Genomic DNA, 19,825 nt, shown 5'->3' with positions numbered 1-19,825 from the left:
AAACTGGGGTTGGAATGTAAAATAAATAAATCGATTAAATTTTAAAAAGGAAGACCGGCAGCTGCCACCAATGTAAAAAACTAGAGGTGGATAATGAATTTAAATGGTACTCTGTAGAGTTCCCTGCCTGTATAGAAATATTTTATGTTTTTTTATTTTCAGTAAAGTATTGGCATATGCCTGACTTGACATTGAAAACTTCATTTCAGATCAATTACCAAGTTTCACATATTGGTTCAAAAGATGTTCAGCATGCTGATACCATTTTGTTTAGTAAAGAAAAGCAAAAAAAAAAAAAAAAAAAACAATTGCTCCCACTGTAATGATAAAGATCTTTTCTTTTTCTGTTTATTTGGCTTTTTCCACTGCTAGCTCTCTTTTGGCAATAAAGAAGGATTTCTCGGTGGTTCAGGGTGGACTGGGAAATCTGCAACCTGCATTTTAAGTTAGGTTTTCAACAGTTCTGAGCTCTGACAAGGCATTAAGTTCTCAGAAGGCCGTGCTCCCACAGAGTATGAAGGTCAGCTGTGGTCCTGCTGAGCCACTCAGGGTGAGAGCAGTTCCCACACTCCACAGGAGTTTTCTATACAGATAAACTCGCGGGCCTAGGTCTACCACACACACTGGTGCACTTTTACATCTGTTTTGAGGGGCAGAGAGTGGAAGTTTTTATTTGGTACCCAGAGAGCAGGATAAGGAGGTGAATTTCAACCCAGGCCCTACACGATCTAGGAAACGCCGCAATAGACGAGGCAAAGGATGACAGGCTCCACCTCCACAGGGCTGGCTTTGTAAAATTTAGGAAGAGAAAAGGAATTCCTGGACATTTCTGAGAGAGACGAACTCTCAAAACTCAGCATGACTCTTGGCACAAAGCTCCAGGTGAAAGTGTACTGAATACACTCTAAAAAAACCTTAAAGGTGATTGGAGCTGGCTTATAATAGTCTTCGTGCTTGCACTGGCCAAAGAGATTCTTAGCAATGTTCTAAAAAACCCAGGAAAATTACACGGAAGAATCCAGCTTCAATTTTGGCTACATAAATGACAGCAAGGATCGCACCGAGCCAAAACACATATACTAAGAAGGAACATTTTGCGTTTTGGATGCTTAATGCCTCATAGTACCTAGAAGAGCATACACAGAAGGATGGATTTCAGAGAGGCGAGGAGGAACAGAAATACACAGCCTGCAGGCCAGGGGATTATCTGTACAAAGCAAGCGGGTGTATGGCAGATGGAGCGACAGCTTTCTTTTACATATAAATATCTGGGCTTGGGGCACAGCACAGAAGCAGGACGTTAACCCAGCAGGCACCATGAATGAGGCTCTGGGTTTGATTTCAGAACCAAACACAAAAGAAGGAAAAGAGAGAAGACAAGGTGTCCAGGAGTGGGGACACTGTTCATGTCGAATCTAAAATACTCCTTGTCTAGGGAAGGTTCTACCCAGCGCATGGTTAAGTCAGAAACGGTGTTTTGGTTGGTGCCCCACAGGTCATGCTTGATCCTGGGTGCAAGAGGAAATCTTGCTTTCCACAGCAACAATGAACTTGGTTGTGAGTAAAAGGAGACAGAGTGCCAGTCATGGGAACTTGCTGGACCACAGCTGACCTTCATACTCTGTGGGAGCACGGCCTTCTGAGAACTGACGAGGGCGCCCCTCCCCACACAGTTCAGAGAGTGATACAGCACGTGCCAACTTCAGTTTTAAAACCCCTCCCTTCCCTTAGCTTAGCCCTCAGCCTGATTTCTTCTGTGTTTTACGTTACACCCACCTCCCAAGGGTGGAAAGGTTGGTTTGAGGGTTTGTCTTCACTTCCTTTTAAATTATTTTTATAGTTAGTCTTCAAAACAATGGGCTTCATAATGACATTGCAAACTCACACATAGACGTATCATTGTATCTTGCTCATATTCACACGTGTGCATGCATGAGTATACACACACACACACACACACACACACACACACACACATACACGCGCGTGCGCGCGCGCCTCTCTCCCTGTCCCATGAGTTCCATTTGAAACTGAGCTTGTAGCCTCCCTTCACTTCTTATTTTCTCTCTCTCTGCTTCCTGTGTGTAGATAAAAATGTGATCACCCAACTTCTTGCACCTGCCTGTTGCCATGGCTTCCCTGCCGTGATGGATTCTTCCCCTCTTAAACCATACGCTAGAATAAGCCCTTTATTCCCTATATTGTTTTTGGTCATGGTATTTTGTCATAGCAATAGAAAAGTAACTAATACAGGAGGATTAGGAAGCAATGGAAATTTCTCACGTACAACCCGTTTCTCCTTTCTCACCTCCCTTCATTCTTCTGCTTCTAAGGACCTTTCTAGATCCCTCATATTCTTGCATGGGTTTGGGACCTTGGCTCTCTTGGTTAGGATTATTCAATGTGATGTTTTTTTGAGGAAATATCTAAGGAAGAAAAGTATATGAATTTGAAATTGGTTAATTTTAAAATGCAAGTTTGTTTCTCTGGACACCTCTACCTATCAAATAACCATTTATTTGCACTTAGGAAATATTTGGGTCCCTGAAAGGCCTGATTTCCATGGGCTCAAAACTGTACTAGTTGGTAAGAAAGGTTATGATAAGTCTGCGTGTATGAAGTTATTTCAAGGACCCTTATCCATTACATCAAATCAGGTCAGCATGACCCATGCCCAGAGTCGGTGCATCAGGCATCAGAAGAAGCACACTCTTCATATGGTGTAGTGACGACTCTGATGCTGAGTTCTGAGTGAACAACTCCTTTAGGGACATTGAGTCTCTGAGTTGCTGGAGAACCAAATAGAGTGTTTGTCACATACAGCTTTACTTTCTGGCAGTGCACTTAAAAACTCCTTCCATGCCTGAGACTGATGAGAAACATGGGACTATTGTATACAAGCTTAAAGAATGTCACACAGCCTGCCTCACATGCCAAGGAAGTCGTGCCGCATGTTAATCGGAAGTGGGCTTGGCTGCCATTATCATGATATTGAACAATTTCCTACAGGACTAGGGAAATGGGACCGTCGACAAAGTGCTTGCTTGAGCATAAAGACCTGAGTTTGGTCCTTAATAGCCAGTAAAAAGCTGGGCACCGTGGCACACATCTGTAATGCCAGTGCTGAGGGAAGAGACACGGGAGCATCTTGGGGTTCTCTAGCCAAGCAGGTTGGCTAGAACAGTGACATAAACCTCTGGCCTCCACACATACCTGCATTCGAGAGTATGCACACACAGGTGCATGGGGAAGCGCGCACGCGCGCGCACACGCATACACACACACACACACACACACACACACACACACACACACACACACACAGCAGTTTCTTCCTCCATGGTGAACATGTCCTAAAACTGCAGAGATGCATCCTTTGCATCTCTCCCTTCACCGCCTTGCCTTGCCATCCCCCTCTCCCACGTGCATAGCCAAATGAAAGCTGTGATTACAAGAGGCAAGGAGATGACTCAGGCCTGTTTTGTTTTTATTCCTGCTGCATAGCTTTATGCAGATGACTTAATAATTGTTGTGACAGTGACCCTGGTATAGAAACCACTCGTGAAGTGTGAACACACTCTGGCCTTTAAGAATCCCAGCATTCCCCTCTAGCTGGTAGGAACTGTTTATACAGTCAAGGGGAATGAATGGGACTTCAAGGGGAGACTCAAGGGCAATGAATGGGACTTCAAGGGGAGACTCAAGGGCAATGAATGGGACTTCAAGGGAAGACTCAAGGGGAATGAATGGGACTTCAAGGGAAGACTCAAGGGGAGTGAATGGGACTTGAAGGGGACAGTCAAGGGGAATGAATGGGCCTGAAAAACTTCAAGGCCTTAAGCATCTGCTCTCTTTTCTGTGCAGGGTTGGAATCTCACAGAACTCTTAGGTGCTGTCAGCCAGGTCCCTTAAGGAGCAGCAGGAGAGGCATTTGGGTTCTGCAGCAGTGGTGTGATGAATGAAAGGGAAGCCACGCTGTTGCTATGAGGAATCCATGGCCGACAGCCCTGTGGTCTCAGAGCAGTTAAGCCCTCAGTAAACAGCTTCATCTTGCCACTCGACCAGGCAGGGGGCCCCAGAGCAGCACTCGGAGCTGCGGATGCTTATACAGCTTGGTCGTGGTCCCGTTGCCTTCCTACCCTCCGTGGTTCTTCCGCTGCCTGTCTGCTTCCCCCTGGCAGCCCTTCTGCTGTTTGAATCTGGCATCTACGAGCGTGACTGTCGCCTCACAGCCAGTGCTCTGGGATAGACTGTCAAGCTTGGCAGATGCTTGGCTCTGTTACTTAAGAAGACCTAGCAAGGTGTGGTAGCACACACCAAAAAAAAATCTCAGCGGCTCAGAAGTCTGGACAGGGTTGTAATTTCAAGGCCAGTGTGGACTGTACGGCTTGAGGTGAGAGCCATCCTGGGAAATTCAGTGAAACCCTGTCTCAAAATAAGAAATAAAAAATGAGGCTAGAAATGTAGCCCAGTGGTAGAGCACTTGGCCTAGCATTTTCCAAGCCTGGTCATGTCAACGCTAGTACTGGAATTAAAAAGTAAAAAAAAATATTGGAAGCAATAAGCAGATCTCTAAGCTTAAAAACTGGGTCTCCCTTGTCTTTGTTTCCCTAGAAGGTAGTGTAAGACATGGGCCACCTGCTGGATTAGTGAGCTATACAGATAGACCACAGGGCTTCAACAGGCAGGTTGTCAGAGGTGGAGACATGGTTGAGAAGATGCCCCTGACCAGTCTGGGTTAGGAGATCCTTTTAACAGTGTGGAGCAGCATGAGAGCACACAGCAGGTCCATTGCCAGGGAGCACAATCCATCCGGTCTAAGGAAGAACGATTGTGACCCAAGAGAGAGCTTCAAACCTGAGCCACATCTAGGAACTGGCTCCAGCTAATGTGACTCGGGCTAATCACTTAAACTCTCTAATCTTCCGTTTCCACACAGATGAGATTTGTATAATAATACTAACTTGGGAAATTCAAGAAAATACATACACAGAGCTATGGCTGTGGCGTAGATTCCCCGTGTTCCGCGGGTTTTCTTTTGAAGTGGTGCGCGTGTGTCACCCAACATTTCAGAGGTCTGTGGTAGAAACTGAAAATGAAGAATTGAGCTCAAATCTTGCCTAAGCCAGCCCTTCCTGTGGCGAGCATCTCTCCTTGGAGAGAAAATGTTAGAATAGGCCATCTCCAGCACACTGGCCATCTTACTCTGTGGCATAACCTTGTCCTGGAGTTAGAGAGTCCTGGGAAAATGTATAGAGCTACTGTGACTGCAGAATGTGTCAGTCAGTGGCAGGGTACATCTGAATCCTCATCGACATTTTTCTATTGGAGGCTTCTTCGAACTCCTGTAGGCTTTTTGCAGCTTGCTTTTATGAGACTTTTAACCATGTGCATTCATACCACCCCCAGAATGCTTGTGACGATAATAGGGACCAAAAAAAAAGTTGAGGAAAGCAGCACCCGTCAACATCAAAGAGACACTCAGGCTGGCTTCTTGGATTCCTTTAATAAGCCTCAGTTCTGAGGTCAGCATCCTGACTCGGTTCCCTGGACCAGCAGGGACCGGTACCAAGGGAGGGACAAAGTGAAGCATTAGAATAGAGAACTTGCTTTCTTCTGGACGATTCTAATCCAGAGCCGTAACTGTGTAAGGAGCTGTGGAGAAGGTCTTAACCCCATCCCTCCCACTTCATCTTCCTCCACGGCAAAGAGTGAAGCTGGCCAGCGTCCGTCAGTCAGGAGAGAAGTGTGAGGCATCCTGTGCTCCCATGATGCTTTAAGTATTTAGTCTAGGCAGAGGCAGGTGGATCTCTGTGAGTTCAAGGCCAGCCTGGTCTCCAAAGCGAGTTCCAGGAAAGGCACAAATCTACACAGAGAAACCCTGTCTCTAAAAACCAAAAAAAAAAAAAAAAAAATTTAGTCTGGGGCCTCTTGTTAGTCCTGGAAAACCTAGTGCATGGAGACGTAGTCTGCTCTGTCCTAGAGGAATCTGCCTCTTCTGGACTGCCCTCACTTCAGGTCTACTTTATAATGCTTGACACACTCATATTTTCCATCTTGATTTTTGGACGTTTGGAGCTGGGCAATCACAGCTGCCTCCTCTCTGGGTACCAAGGAGTGACGACAAACACAAGACACATCCTTCAGCATCCACCTTACTAATAAGCTGAGCGACTCCCAGACACAGATCCAGATCTAGTTTGGAATATATTTGTAAGATTTAAAACACCAAAAGGTTTGTTGTCACATTATATAATGTGCACATATGTAATAGGAAATATGTGTAATTCAAACTATTAAAAGCTTGTACATTGCTAGGTATATACCCTTGAAATTCTCTTATATAATACAATAAAGTTCACTGTAGCAGTCTGTGTTAAATAGCAAAAATGGAAATTTAAAAAGCTGGAAAGAACTGGGCATGCAGCCGCCGGGGAAGAAGTTGAATCTTCTATATCCCAGGATTACACACACAGCAGTCAAAAGAAATGAACCAGATACATAGATGGCACGGTTACAGTTTTCAAATATTATTATTCAATGATACAGTAATTGTATAAAGTATATTGTAAAAAAATTACTATGATATATTTTTATACTTACATTCAACAAATAGATACCAGATACCAATCATCTGTCAGGTATTGACAGGCATGTGATAAATGCATGTACATGCATTCACATTAGTATGGGATTTTCTTTATGAAGTATTTATAAGTAGTAAGTATTTATGTGCTATGTACTTAAATGTTCAGACACACATAAGCTATTTGGTATAGTATAAAGCACATTGTCAATATGACAGGAATATGAAAGTCTCTACAGTAAGCTTGATGTGGGACTATAGCTCACTGGTGGAGTACATACCTATGCCCGAGGGCAAGTTGCAGCATCAGAAAGAGGAAAAAAAAGCTGAGAGGATGAATACCAAGCCTGTGGCCATTGTGATTTCATTTCCTAGGCAGGAGGGTGAAAGATAGAAACATGATACAAAATATGAGGAGTTCTTGCGTCTGAGCTATACAGTGTTCTCTCCGTTCTTTGTACTGTTCTGAAACTTACATTTCTCAAAGTCAAGAGAAGTCCCTGAAAAGAGGGATATATTTATGACAAGGTGTCAAGTGGGAAAAAAGCAGGTGGCACAGTGATCACTGGCCTTGCTCATGTCTTCCACTGCACCCAGTATGTGCAGCTGTCTGGAAGGAACTTTCCAGGGAACATTAACATCCAGTCAGTGGGCCATGCACTAGGTCACCTGAAACATTCCTATTTTAGATTTCGGTTGAAACTCTTATTCCCAAGGCCTCCTACAGTCATAATCACAGATAAAACTGAATTACCTGGCCTCTGTGAAATCCTGTTCTTGTTGGCCGGTTGATCAGATGTCTGGCCACTCTTAATTTAATCAGCATTCGTAACCCATTGAACCAAATGGTCTCCACATACACAATTGATTCTGCCAGCTCAGCCTCTTACGTTTTGTCTGAAATCCACTGGGTTGCCATCCTCCCAACATGTGTGTCCTTAGGAAATCTGTTGAGTTAAGCTAGCCAGCGGCCATACAGTGAAATACAGGGGACCCTGCACCTCTTCCTTTCTAGAATGTGGTCACGTTGGCCACTTAGCCATGCCCTGGAAGAAAAGGAAGCCAAATGGAAGAGTTCTCCTACAGAATTCACGAGGCCTCTCTACTTCCTACTTGGTTAGCTCCATAGTCTCTACCTTTCATGGTTCATAATGCCCCCTGTGCTTCCTGTTTTGAAAGCCAAGAGAACGAAAGGGGAGCTGAGCCTCCTAATCCAGCCAGCAGTGACACACCCCTTGTGGGGAGGAAGGAAAACTGCCGTCTTAAAAACTGACCATCCTCGGTGGGCCTAGCCTGGGGAGCAGCGTGAGTGGTGAGCAACCGCCTCTACTTCTCCACGGTGACGACCTAGACCAGTCATCATCTAGAGAGCCTTCGTGGCTTTGGGAGAAGAGGGGAGGTATCCGAAAGCCAACAACCAGCTGATGGTCCCAGGACTCTTGCTGGTGACAGCTATAAGGAAGAAAAGGGATGTGATTGTCTTCCCAAGCATCCATCCTCACTATCAATTCTAGGGTAACCAAAGTCCCTTCAGGTTATAAAGGCACTAGAGAATTTGGAATCGCATCTCTGTCAAGAGGCAAACATTCAAATCTAGATCTGCCAGTTGTACAAAAGAGAATGAACTTCAAAGAGAGGTACAAAGCCCCACGCACCAAGTGGTTGCTCTAGATTCCTGGCTTGGGCTGAGAAACTATCACAAGGCTCTACAGCTTTCTTAGAATTAAGTCCATGAAGGTAGCCTAGAAATCTTCCACAAAAATTTATGGCACATCTATTTATCGTCACACACAAATAATAACAGGGAAGATTTAAGAAAGGTAATGTCCGCCGGGCGGTGGTGGCGCACGCCTTTAATCCCAGCACTCAGGAGGCAGAGCCAAGCGGATCTCTGTGAGTTCGAGGCCAGCCTGGGCTACCAAGTGAGTTTCAGGAAAGGCACAAAGCTACACAAGAGAAATCCTGTCTCGAAAAACCAAAACAAAAAAAAAAAAAAAAAAGAAAGGTAATGTCCAGTTGGGGTGTGGGGGAGTGACATGAAAAGTCATACCTGTCACAAGATAGAAACCCCAAGAGAATGACATACAGATGGAGGAAGACGCAGATGAAACTTGAACATTCAGATGTAACCAGGAGATGAGATTGTAAGTGAATTGTTAAATTTAATTCTGATTGCTGCCATCTTCTTCCTGGTGGATTGTGAACCATGTTTTATAAGTTGCCATCTTGTAGATGTTTTCTAAGTGGGTGTCTTGCAGAACTCAGCTCATCCCGGAAGAAATGGTAAAGCTCTTGGAGGAGAAATCAGCTCTGGTGTCTGATGCTTAGGGAAAGAGCAAAACCCTTGAGCAACCCAGTGTTGGCCTCTTGGTGTGGGGTTGGATCATTGGTGTGCTTTCTGGGACTGGAGCAGACAAATTACAGCCCCCAGGCCACATCTGGCCCACAAGATGAGGATGGTCTTTACGTAATGGAGGGATTTTGCAGTATTTGACATATTACATGAAATTCAGTTTTTGATAGTTTTTTTTTTTGGGGGGGGGGTTGATGCTGTTTAAAAACAGTGCCACACTGTGTAGACCAGGCTGACCTCAAACTCACGGTCCTCCTGCCTCTGCCTCCTGGCTGCTGGGATATTTGACACACCACCATGCCCGGCCGGCCTCGCGGATGCTTTAAGGGGACGTGGCTGTACTTGAGAAGCTGTAGCAGGGGCCAGATGGAACAGAGCCTCAGCTACCTACTCACTGGCCCTGCCCAAAGAACATGGGTCCAGTATGGCCTGGAGCACGTAGACATCCCAGGTTCTTTATCCCTGCCTTCTCGTGGCTGCTCCTTGTGGGAAGGGCATCCCTGAAGTGTCGTATGTACCGGTGTCAGACTGAACTTGGGAAATGGGAGCTTTCAAGCTCCTGAACGGTCCTTGCTGTTGGTGGATAGTGGTGTGGATACCATGAAGGGGGCGGGGGGGGGGGGGGGGCTCTTAATTTGTGTTGTGCCTTGAAAATGGAAAGTCCTATACACCAGGACTGTCATCACTTACGTTATCATGGTGACCCTTCCTGAACACGGTCACCGCAGCACTCAGAGGCTGCCTGCCATGCTCTGCCGCTCGCTCCTCACCAGCCAGGCCTTTTCCCAACTGAAATGATAATGTGTGAGTCTAATTAGAATAAAGCTCATTAGAGACAGAGACAGCCATTAATGCCTCCATTGATTTTTCTAATGAAATAAGCCGGGGGAGGAGACTTTAACAGGGCAGCTAATTATTTTTCGTTTTCCTCAGCATTTTCTTCTGCATTGAAAACTGTTGTTGTAAGCCGTCACTGGCCTAAAAACAAAAACAGAGCCGAAAGTGCCGTGTGACTGAAGTGGTTCCGACATTTTCAGCCCTGAGGAGGGTGTCTGCTTCCAGCCCACAGCCCTGCAGGGAGCTGTCAGCCCCCCCCCCCCCCGCCCCATCCCCTCCCCATTCTGGGTAGTTAGTGGTTCTTAGGTGCTGAAGCTGTAGAGCGTGGTCCTCCTGCCCCGCGCTCCTGGTTCAAGGCTGAATGTCCGCATTCCCCAGAGACTTGGATGCCATTGCCTCAGGAATGGTCATACCCAGAAGGAACCGTTTGTGACCAGGCAGGCAGGGAGGGGACATTCCCATTGAGTGGATGTACAGACATTCAGAGAGGGCAGTCACACTTGATTCATCAAAATGCTCCTTGCCGCTCAGAAAGCAGTGAAGTCCCACGGTGCCCGGGAGAGGAAGAGTAACAGGCATTCGAACCTGAGTGTGTGGCTGGGGCAGAGCGCTTGCCCCGCGTGCGTGAAACTGTAGATTCTGCCTCAGGACTGACGAAGAAAGCAGACCAGCTGGGCACGATTCCGCATATGCTTCACAAAGAAATTACTTAAATAAATAAAAATGGTGACCAGTGAACAGTGGGGTTCTGGAATGATCTCAACTTCTAACCCCCCTCCTTCATCACCCCCACCCTTTCTTCATTTCCATACTGTTCTGGCAACCCAAGCCGGCCTGACCTGTACTCATGCTGGAGCTACAGCTGATGCCGTTTCATTGTTAAAGGGGGCGAGGCTTCCTCCAGTGGGATCTGAAATACATTGACAGCGTCCTTCTCCTATCAGGATGCCAGGGCACTTTCTGATCGTTGACACTCACCAGCCTCCTCTCCAGGCGGGATGATCACAAGTGATGTGACACACAGGACTCCATTAGACACCAGAGGACAGAGATGACCATTGCCTGTCCTCTCATGTAAGGGAGGCCAACACTGTAGACAGAATCACTGTACAGCCTGTTGGAGTGCAGAAAAGACGCATTCTCCTTGGAGCATCTGGGCACAGAGTGACAGGAAGACATCACATCAGACCCAGGTCACACAGACTTAAGTAGCCAGACAGTGAATGCTAGAGAAAAAGTATGAAGGAAGAGAGTTGTGAGTGCATGGAATAAATGACTGTTTTGGGCACAGAGAATGTATGGCATTGCTGGAGTTGTCTCTATGTCTAGTGGTAGGCAGTACATAAATATAGCTTTTTTTTTTCCCCGAGACAGGGTTTCTCTATGTAGCCCTGGCTGTCCTGGAACTCCCTCTGTAGACCAGGCTAGCCTCAAACTCACAGAGATCTGCCTACCTCTGCCTCCTAAGCATTGGGATTAAAGGCGTGCGCCGCCGCCGCCACCGCCACCACCTGGCTATATAAACATGTCATAGTAACCTGTTTTCAAATACTTTTTCCTATGCCTTTTAAAAATAAAAATGCTGCAAGATAAATATTTGTAATTATAAACATGACAACTTCATCAAGGTATAATTTATGCACCATAAAGCAAACTGATTTTACATGCACGGGCCGATGGTTTTTAGTACGTTTGCCCAACTGCAGGGCTATCAGCATACTCTAGTTTTAAAACATTTCTATTGCATGATTAATAACTTCCCTACTTGCTTATAATCAGTCTTCATTCCCACCTCTAGTCATATATCTTTGGGTTTTATTTCTCTGGTATCTATAGAGGGGGATACAAATCTTCACTTGGCTTAATAGAGATTGGCAGTCCACTTTAAAGCAGCCACTTGTCACACCAGCTAGCACTGACAGAGAGCTGCATCCCACTGGACCCTCAAGAACTGGATGCCACGACTGTTTTATTTCTAATTATTTTTATTTTTTTAATTACTAGAAGCAGATTATTTTTCTCTTTGTTTGCTTTTTGCTTGTATTGTGTCTTGAATGAGTTTTCACTCTCTCTGCTTTACCTCTCTTTAGGATCCTCTGTGGCTTCATTTAAAAAAAAATTGTATGAATTTTTCTCAACAATCCTTTGGCTATTTTTGCTAGTGTGAAGTTTTCCCTTTTTTAATGTGTGAGTATAGGTGTGTGCAGATACAAAGGTGTGTGTGTGTGTGTGTGTGTGTGTGTGTGTGTGTGTGTGTGTATGCGCGCGCGCGGCTTGAAGTTGCCCTCAGTGTCTTCCGTGGTCATTTCCTATTTATTCAGACAGTCTTTCTGAATCTGGAGCTTGCCAAATTGGCTAATCTGGGTAGCCAGCTTGCTCCAGAGGCCCCATGCCTGCTTGCTGCATGCTGGGCTCACTGGTGGACCATAATCCCTTCCCAGCTTTTTAAGTGAGTTCTGGAGATCCAAACTCTGGTCCTCACACTCAGGCAGCAAGGGCTTTATCCTCTGAACTATCTCAGCAGCAGCAGCACCCAGCTTTTACGTGGATTCTGGGGATTGAATCCGGCTTACAAGGCATGGGCATTAAAGAATGAGCTGTTTCCTCTGCTTGAAGTTGCTTTTATATTTTTCTTTGTTTTAACTCCTACACTAAAAGGTTTGTTTTTAACATGTTTAAATATACACCAAAACAAACAAACAAACAAATATTTAACTGTTTAGTTAACATGTCCTCAAATTAACAAAGGTTCAGTGTTATGCTCTGGTAAGTTTTTAAGATTAGTACACTGTCAGATATTTAATTTCCATGTAGCTTAAGCTGTATTTCTGGGATATGACATTCTGTATTTGGGCTGTAGGGTTCTTGGTGTTTGCTTGTTTTGGGTGTGTCTTAAAGGGGGGGGTGCTGGGCGGTGGTGGCTCACACCTTTAATCTCAGCACTCAAGAGGCAGAGCCAGGTGGATCTCTGTGAGTTTGAGGCTAGCCTTGTCTACAGATCGAGATCCAGGAAAGGGTCCAAAACTACATAGAGAAACACTCTCTCAAAAAAACAAAACAAAACAAAAAACAAAAAGGGGAGAGCAGGAGAAGAAGAAAGAAGAAGAGGAAAAAGAAGAAAGGGAAGGAGGGAAAAGGAAGAAGAGGAGGAAGAGGAGGAGGAAATTGATTTGGAATTAAAGGAGAAGTGTATAGAAACAGGTTAGACTCAGGAAATGGAACCAAGGTTGCCATCAGACTGCAGAGACATCCCCTGGATCCAGAAGCCAAGAGCATTCCTTCTCTTGGGGCTGCAGGAATGCAGGACTTCGCTGCACTGTTCCAACATATGTACTGTTTGTTTGGTTTGGGTTTGGGTGAATGGTCTGGCCCACACTGAGGAGACACTTTACCCCTAAGCTGTACCCCACATTGTTGTTGTTTGTTTGGGTCCAGGGTTTTGTTAAGTTGCCCAGGCTGGCTTTGAACTTAGAAACCTTCTGCCTCAGCCTCCTAAATGGCTAAAAATGACAGGTCTGTGCCACCAGACCCAGCTTTTCCTGTCATTTGAATCTATACCAAAATAGCCCTATGACTCTTTGAAATAATCCTTCCTCGTCAGCTTCATTTGGTGTTCCCATTCTTGTTATGTGCTGAGGCCTCCTGGGAAGGGTGGGTCCTTTGTGCAAGGCTGGAATCGTGACCAACATGCAATTGTATAGAGTCTTCACAGAGGCTCTCGTTGTGGGTCCCTTTATAGGGGTGGAGGGGCATGCTTTGGCCAAGAGACTTACTATGTGTCTCCCAGCCTGTTCAATCCCACTTCCTGTCTCCCTGACAGCTGAAAGTTTGATGATTCTGTTTTTAGAAGTTCTTTAACAATTTAAATGAGACATGAAGTCCTGTTAGCAGAAGCTGGTTCCCTGGCCTGCCCAGGAGGACCAGTGTGCAAATGGAGACTCTCGTGGGATATTGGGGAATGGAACCCTTCCAGCAGGTCTCTGAGTCACTTAGACTGTGTGCCATGTGATATGTCTTAGCTGCAGTTATGTTCTGGTCTCAGAAGTCTTTGTTCCCAAAGTATTTGGTTCTCTGAGCCGCTGTCAGGTGATAAGGAAAATGAAACTGACTGGGATTGGAATTTTCTTATCAAGTCACTACGGCCTCCCACGAAAGGCAGAGATTAGCTCTGGGATCTTGGGCTTCTCCGAGATTTGCTCACACGCCACGAGGCTCAACTCCTACCCTGCAGGGTTGATATGAATAATAAATGAAATGATGTCTGCAAAGCAACTCATGTGGGTTTTTTTTCCTCCTTCTCATAATAATTAGAAAAATTTAGGGGAACAAATTCTTGGGAAATGCAAGTTTTAAGGTCTGGCTTAGATAGAGAGTTTATCCAGCTTTGTCCCTCAGGGGGTGTGATAGAGGGCCTTTGTGTGTTGGCAGTAAAACTGGAGGGCCTGAAATGGTCCTTTAGGTTTTCTGTTTTGTTTTTAATGTGTGTCGTGTGTGTGTGTGTGTGTGTGTGTGTGTGTGTGTGTGTGTGTGTGTGTGATCACTTCCTCATGGTGGAGGGGCGCTCTCAACCTCACCTGAGCTACCTTAGATGGGAGCCATTACTTTGACATAAGATGGGAAGGGACTTTAGTTTTTGCCATAGAATTTGTATTCTTGTATAAGGATTGGGGTTCAGATCTGCCTGGGACATACTGCTGAGGAGGGGGGGACCTTCTCTGGCTCCTGTCAGATCTCACCTTATGATCACAGCCCTCATTCACAAGTGAGGCTTTTCGCCCCTGCCAGGAGCCTAAACAAACCCAATGTTTATAATAACGATGACAACAGAATTTGGTGCCAACAGCTACCATCTATCGACTGTGTGACTGAATGAGGTATTTTTCTGCACATAGCCCTGATCACAGCCCTATTGCATAGAGAAAGTGGCTGTGCCCAAGAAACCAAAGCCTGCCATTATATCCAGGTCCACTTTTCTATGCTAATAAAATCTCCATGAAAACTCTGACCCCAACCTATCCTGCCCAACTGTTGACCCAGCATCCATCTGCAAATCCAGTCTGAGCCTCCCCGAGTTGAAGCCACACGGAGGAGAACATCACTTGATGATTGTAGCCTCATGCTGCCAGATTTGTGTGTGTCCTGTTTCCCATGCTGGAGAATAAACTCCCAGTACTCAGTAACTTTGGGGGGCAGGGAGGGTGTGGTGGGGGGGGGGCTCCTTTATAACTCTCCAGCTGATGACTGAGAGTGTGGCTCCTGCCTGGTGTGGGACAGAGCTGGGGTTGGTGTCAATCTGAGCCATGTCACAGGGAAGGCTGTCGTGGGAGTGACTACTTGCGTGTTCTCCTTGGGAGCATTGGCTGCCCATTTTCTCTGTCCTCGAGAGGTTTTATGCCACCAGTGAATCAAACCCCAGGGGACAGTGGACTTCCACTCTGCAAGGGCCTGCAATCTGATGATGGAAGAAACTAAGTCAGGCTATGTAATGACGCACTCTGACAGACCAAGCGGTCTGGGGCTGTTTGGCAAGGAATGGCTGACCAACCCTGCTTGTGCAGATCCCGAGGCATCATTGCAGAGCAGTGTGTATTTGTTTGCTTGCTTGTTTTGTTTTTGATGCGCGTACACATCATGAACAGATTAACTTCTCAGTCACCATTTAGACCCTGTTAATACCAATCTTGAACAACCATGCCAGATAACTGTGATTATTTTTATCTCATCAATAAGAAAACTGAGACTCAAAGAGGTAACTTGAGCAAAGTACCAAAATTAGTTAAAAAAAAAAAAAAATACAGCCAGGATTGGCATCCAGACGTGTGTTTAATAATTCATTATAGTGACACTTGAGCATTGGGGAAATGGGAAATATTCCCAATATGCAGATGTATAACAAAGAAATATATAAGCATGGTGTATATTTCAGGAAGAGTTACATTAAAAATGTAAGCATTGGTGCTTTTAAGAATGTATTCCAATTATTTAGAAAATTCTGGGTTTATTTGTTTGAAAGAAATTAAGTGTACTGAACACGCTGGAAGTAGCAGTAGGCTGAGGAGTTAGAAAAGTACCTTCAATAGCCAAAAATGCTGGTTTTTTAATATACTACAATACGACTTATTAAAAAGTCAGCCTGAAATCAAAGGAGTATATAATATACACAGTAAACAAAGACTTGTTTTCTACCAATACTTCACGTACCTCAACTACAAAAATGAGATAGACTAAACAAAAATCAAAGAAGCAACAAAATGTCAGTGGAACTTGACTGAAATACATGTGCTGGGAAACAGTTCACAGGAAAATAGTGTGGGAGAAATGACTGGCTGGTCTATGCAAGATAAGCTATAGGAGCGTCCATTGGCGTACACAACTTTTAGTCACATCGTTTGGGGTTCTTAGTTTTATATGTTATAGAGCCAACATTTCTGTTTTTAAAGGAGTGTCTGTCCCCAAATATAGAGCATCTAGTTGGTATTTGAAAGGAAAAGTACGTAAAGGGTGCGAACAAAATAATCCAACTTGACCTTTCGCCACATTGTGATGAAACAGGAAGGTACTTTTGTCCTGTGCTATTTGTGGAGACTTGTCCTTGGAAAGCTACGTCCTTTGATCAAGACAACCCCGCCAGGTCAGATACAGGAGCCTCCAGTCCTGGTCCCAGCTGTGTCTCCATAGTGGAGAGAGGATGCTCCACAGCAGCCATTCCCTACTGGCCTTAAGCCTGCCAAGAACCTGCTTGCTGGCAGGCACATCAAAAACCTCTTGTCCTTGTAAGTCATTCGTGAGGACCAGGCACAGCCCCAAATCTGTCACACATGTTCATAAAACCCTTGTGTGCTCTTCCTTTAAACCATTTTCGAGTGAGTTAAAACTCAGGCATCCCTTGATTACACTTCCTCCTTCCTTGACATTTTAAGTTCCAAGTGTGGGGCTGGAGCTGTACAATGTGAACAGCGGAAAGTGAGTGTTGAATTTCCCTGATGAGAGAGAAGACTCCTGGCCGCTTCATCTCCGTAACTTCTTCATGTAAGCAACATCTCGTGCGCACCTGTAATACAAGTTGACGTAAATTCTTGCCAGCATGTTAAAAGAGCTTATTACAGGCTTGGAATATCATGCCTCGAGATAAGTGGAACTTAAAAATCACCCAGCACATACCTGCACCCGGTGGTCACTGGTGAAGACTGGATTCCTTTACAAAGCAGACTTAAGCTGGAAGAAATGGATCACCAGTAACTGGTTCAGGCCCTGGCCGGAGTTTTTTATTCATGTGTCCTTTTTCTTTTTTCTCCCCAGGGTCGGGATTATTGTTCTGAAGAAGAGGACATCACATAGCATCACTTCTCCCTCTCAGACCAGGAGCTACTACTGTGTAAATAGGTTACACCCCAGTTGAAACCTTTGCAAAGGTCGGTTCTCTTCACTGAACAGCACATAGCAAACGAAGACCGTTCCATATCGTATGCCCCATTAAATTACAGTGTTTCTTAATGAACCTGCAAAGGAATATTGCTAAACACAAACACACATACACACACATAATACAAAAAAAAAAAAAACTGTTCTGGAACTTTCTTTGTTGCTGCTAGTTAAAACTTGTTGCAACTTTTCACTTCTCTTGTGTCCAAGTATGCAGCAAAATTCTGCAGTTCACCTTAAAGATCCTATTGGTTTTCCGATGCTCTCCAGCCTGTTTTCTATAAGATGAGGTAGTGACGAACTCTGATACAGACTTCACTTCTAGCCTGATTCTGCTTTGAAGTCAAGCTTCTCCTTCCCTCTTTCCTCCTTATCCATCTCTTCCACGTGGTCCAGAGATGGCCTGAGCCTTGCCTCTCACTGGTAATGTGGGTCTTTGGAGATGGGATGGTGGCCGTGGTGAGCCTTGTTTCTCTGCTCTGTGTAGAAGAGCCACAGTTGGTTAAAAGCATGTTGTGAACTGACTCCTGGAAGTGGCGGACGGACGAGCGAGCAGTAGGTGGTTCCACTTACCAGGGCTCTTAGTGCAGGATTACGCTTGTAGCGTTGACTTTGCTCAGATGCAGATGGAAGTGTGACCACAATCATTTTGAATCCCTCTTCCTCGCCTTTTTTTTTTTTCTAAGAAATAAACATTTTACTGTTTTTATGTATCCTTGTCTTCTCCCATTCATCCAGTTCAGCATTTTAAGATGATCCTAGGTGTGGAAGATAAACGTTTCCTCATAGTGACTCTGATGATTGGCCTAAATGGCTCCCCACCCTTCTCTTGATATCGACCATGGTTTGGAAGGGCCGTGATGAGAGGACAACCCGGGACTTCTTAGGAGGGCTGGAAAGCACCGTGACCTTTGGTTTTGTTAGGTGTTAAAGCACGCTGTTTTCTAATTCTCCCTTCAGAGTGCTCCATGAGCCTCGTCACTCTCTTCCATTGTGTTTCCAGCACCGGTAGTATGGGTAAAAGGTGTCTGCCGATTGGAAAACGGGACATGGACACGGGTGATGTTACTTGGAGTTGTGAAAGCCAAAAGCCCCTGGTGGTGGGGAGCGCTGACTGCGTGCTCAGTAGAGTTTATTTTTCCATACTCTATGAAGAGAATGATCTCTTCTCAAAGACAGAAGTAATATTTTTAACAAATGTTGTCACAAGTAAATAGCCATCGAAAGGAGAAAATAACTTTTGTATTTTTTTATCATGTTTGATAGCTTTGACGAGGGTTCTCTTTGTTACTTTCAGGGAAGGGCACCCTATTAAATGCCATGCCAGCAGTCCAGGGTTAGGTTTGTCCTACACACACACGCACACGCACACGCACACGCACACACGCAGGAAGGCTGTGTTTTTCTCTTTGAGGGTTGTGGGTTTCAAGGGCCTCACTGTCAGCCCACTTCCACCTTTGGAAGGTGGAATAGTTACAAAGGACATAGTTAAGATGTCCCCAGTTGTCAAAAGATGGTCTGCCGTAGAATAAAATAGAAAAGCTAAATTGGTTCTTGCCAAAACGAGCCTTGATTTTCAAATCTGTCCACAAAATGGCAAGATTCTTCATCTCCTGTCAGACCCAAGGCCACAGACGTGAGGGAAAGAAAATGCAGTCGAGTGCTCTGGAAAACGGACTTGAGCGTAAGCAACAAAATCCCATAATTCTTGCAGCCAGCAGCAGCTATTTTGGGGAGCAGCTGTGGTTGTTACATAAACCAGAGTTGCAGCCAAAAGCTAAGGCTTTTTTATCCAGCTTCAGGCAGAAAAATGCAGGGAGAGCCAAGTAGTCCAGGGTTTTAGGTTCCCTCCCCCTGTATGATGGTTTGTGGCCAAAGGATGAAAATAGTTTCCCTCAACTGTAAATGAGCTGCTAAAGCCCACCTCAGTTTGTTCACTGGAGACGTTGTTCGCTGTTCTGTGGATGGCCTTTTCCGGAATCTCCTGTTCCTGTCAAGCGAGAATGAAGCAAATGTTGATGTCTTCCATTTGACTCCTCTCCTTGGTGTCTAAGACAGTGTCTTCCCAGAAAATCACCACCCTCTACCCAAAGATGAAGCACCCATGTCCTTTTCCTCAGTCACGTTTAGCATTTCGGATGTTACACATGTTTCTTGGGAACCTGACTTTTGAGTATTAATAAAACCCTAACTGCTGTCCAGGAAACGGCAGTGTTTCACGGTTCTGTCTCCCCTGTTTCACACTGGATACCTCCTTGCTGGACAGAAGTGATTTCATCTCAGACACATTTGGTACCTCTAGAAATAGGTCCATGCAATGGCATGGCTGAGTGGGTTGGCATGAAATGCTTAACTATGTTAGCAACACTCAAAACTGTCTGTTTTCCATTTGTTGGTTTGAATCATAAAATTGTCAAGTGATTTGTGTTTGTACTTTATTTTTTCTATGCCTTCTGGAAGGATCTAAATTAAAAGTATCTACCCCTCCCCCACATCAGGCCATTAAGCAGTTTGTCTCAGGACATAGAAAGAAAAGAATTACCCCGTCTATATGCTGGTATGTCTTGCCAGTTAGCGTGTCTGTAGAACTTGGCAGTTGGAAGGAGGGAAGAAGGGAAGGAAGAAAA

The 19,825-nt window shown here is 45.1% G+C and overlaps 1 protein-coding gene across 3 annotated transcripts in view; it reads left to right on the top strand.

Moving 5' to 3' along the window:
* C11H1orf21 (chromosome 11 C1orf21 homolog) overlaps positions 1–19,619 on the top strand; it is a 202,202-nt gene extending 182,583 nt beyond the window's left edge. For all 3 annotated transcript variants that reach the window (XM_076547612.1, XM_076547613.1, XM_042258305.2), the window contains exon 7: positions 17,076–19,619. In XM_076547612.1, coding sequence (XP_076403727.1) covers positions 17,076–17,114 — 39 coding nt within the window. In that variant the 3' untranslated portion in view covers positions 17,115–19,619. The remainder of the gene's footprint in view (positions 1–17,075) is intronic.
* Positions 19,620–19,825: the final 206 nt, after the last annotated feature.

This window comes from Peromyscus maniculatus, chromosome 11 (genome assembly GCF_049852395.1).
Source record: "Peromyscus maniculatus bairdii isolate BWxNUB_F1_BW_parent chromosome 11, HU_Pman_BW_mat_3.1, whole genome shotgun sequence".
NCBI lineage: Eukaryota > Metazoa > Chordata > Mammalia > Rodentia > Cricetidae > Peromyscus > Peromyscus maniculatus.
Note: the sequence above shows the minus strand (reverse complement) of the source record. Positions and strands in the feature narration are given on the sequence as shown.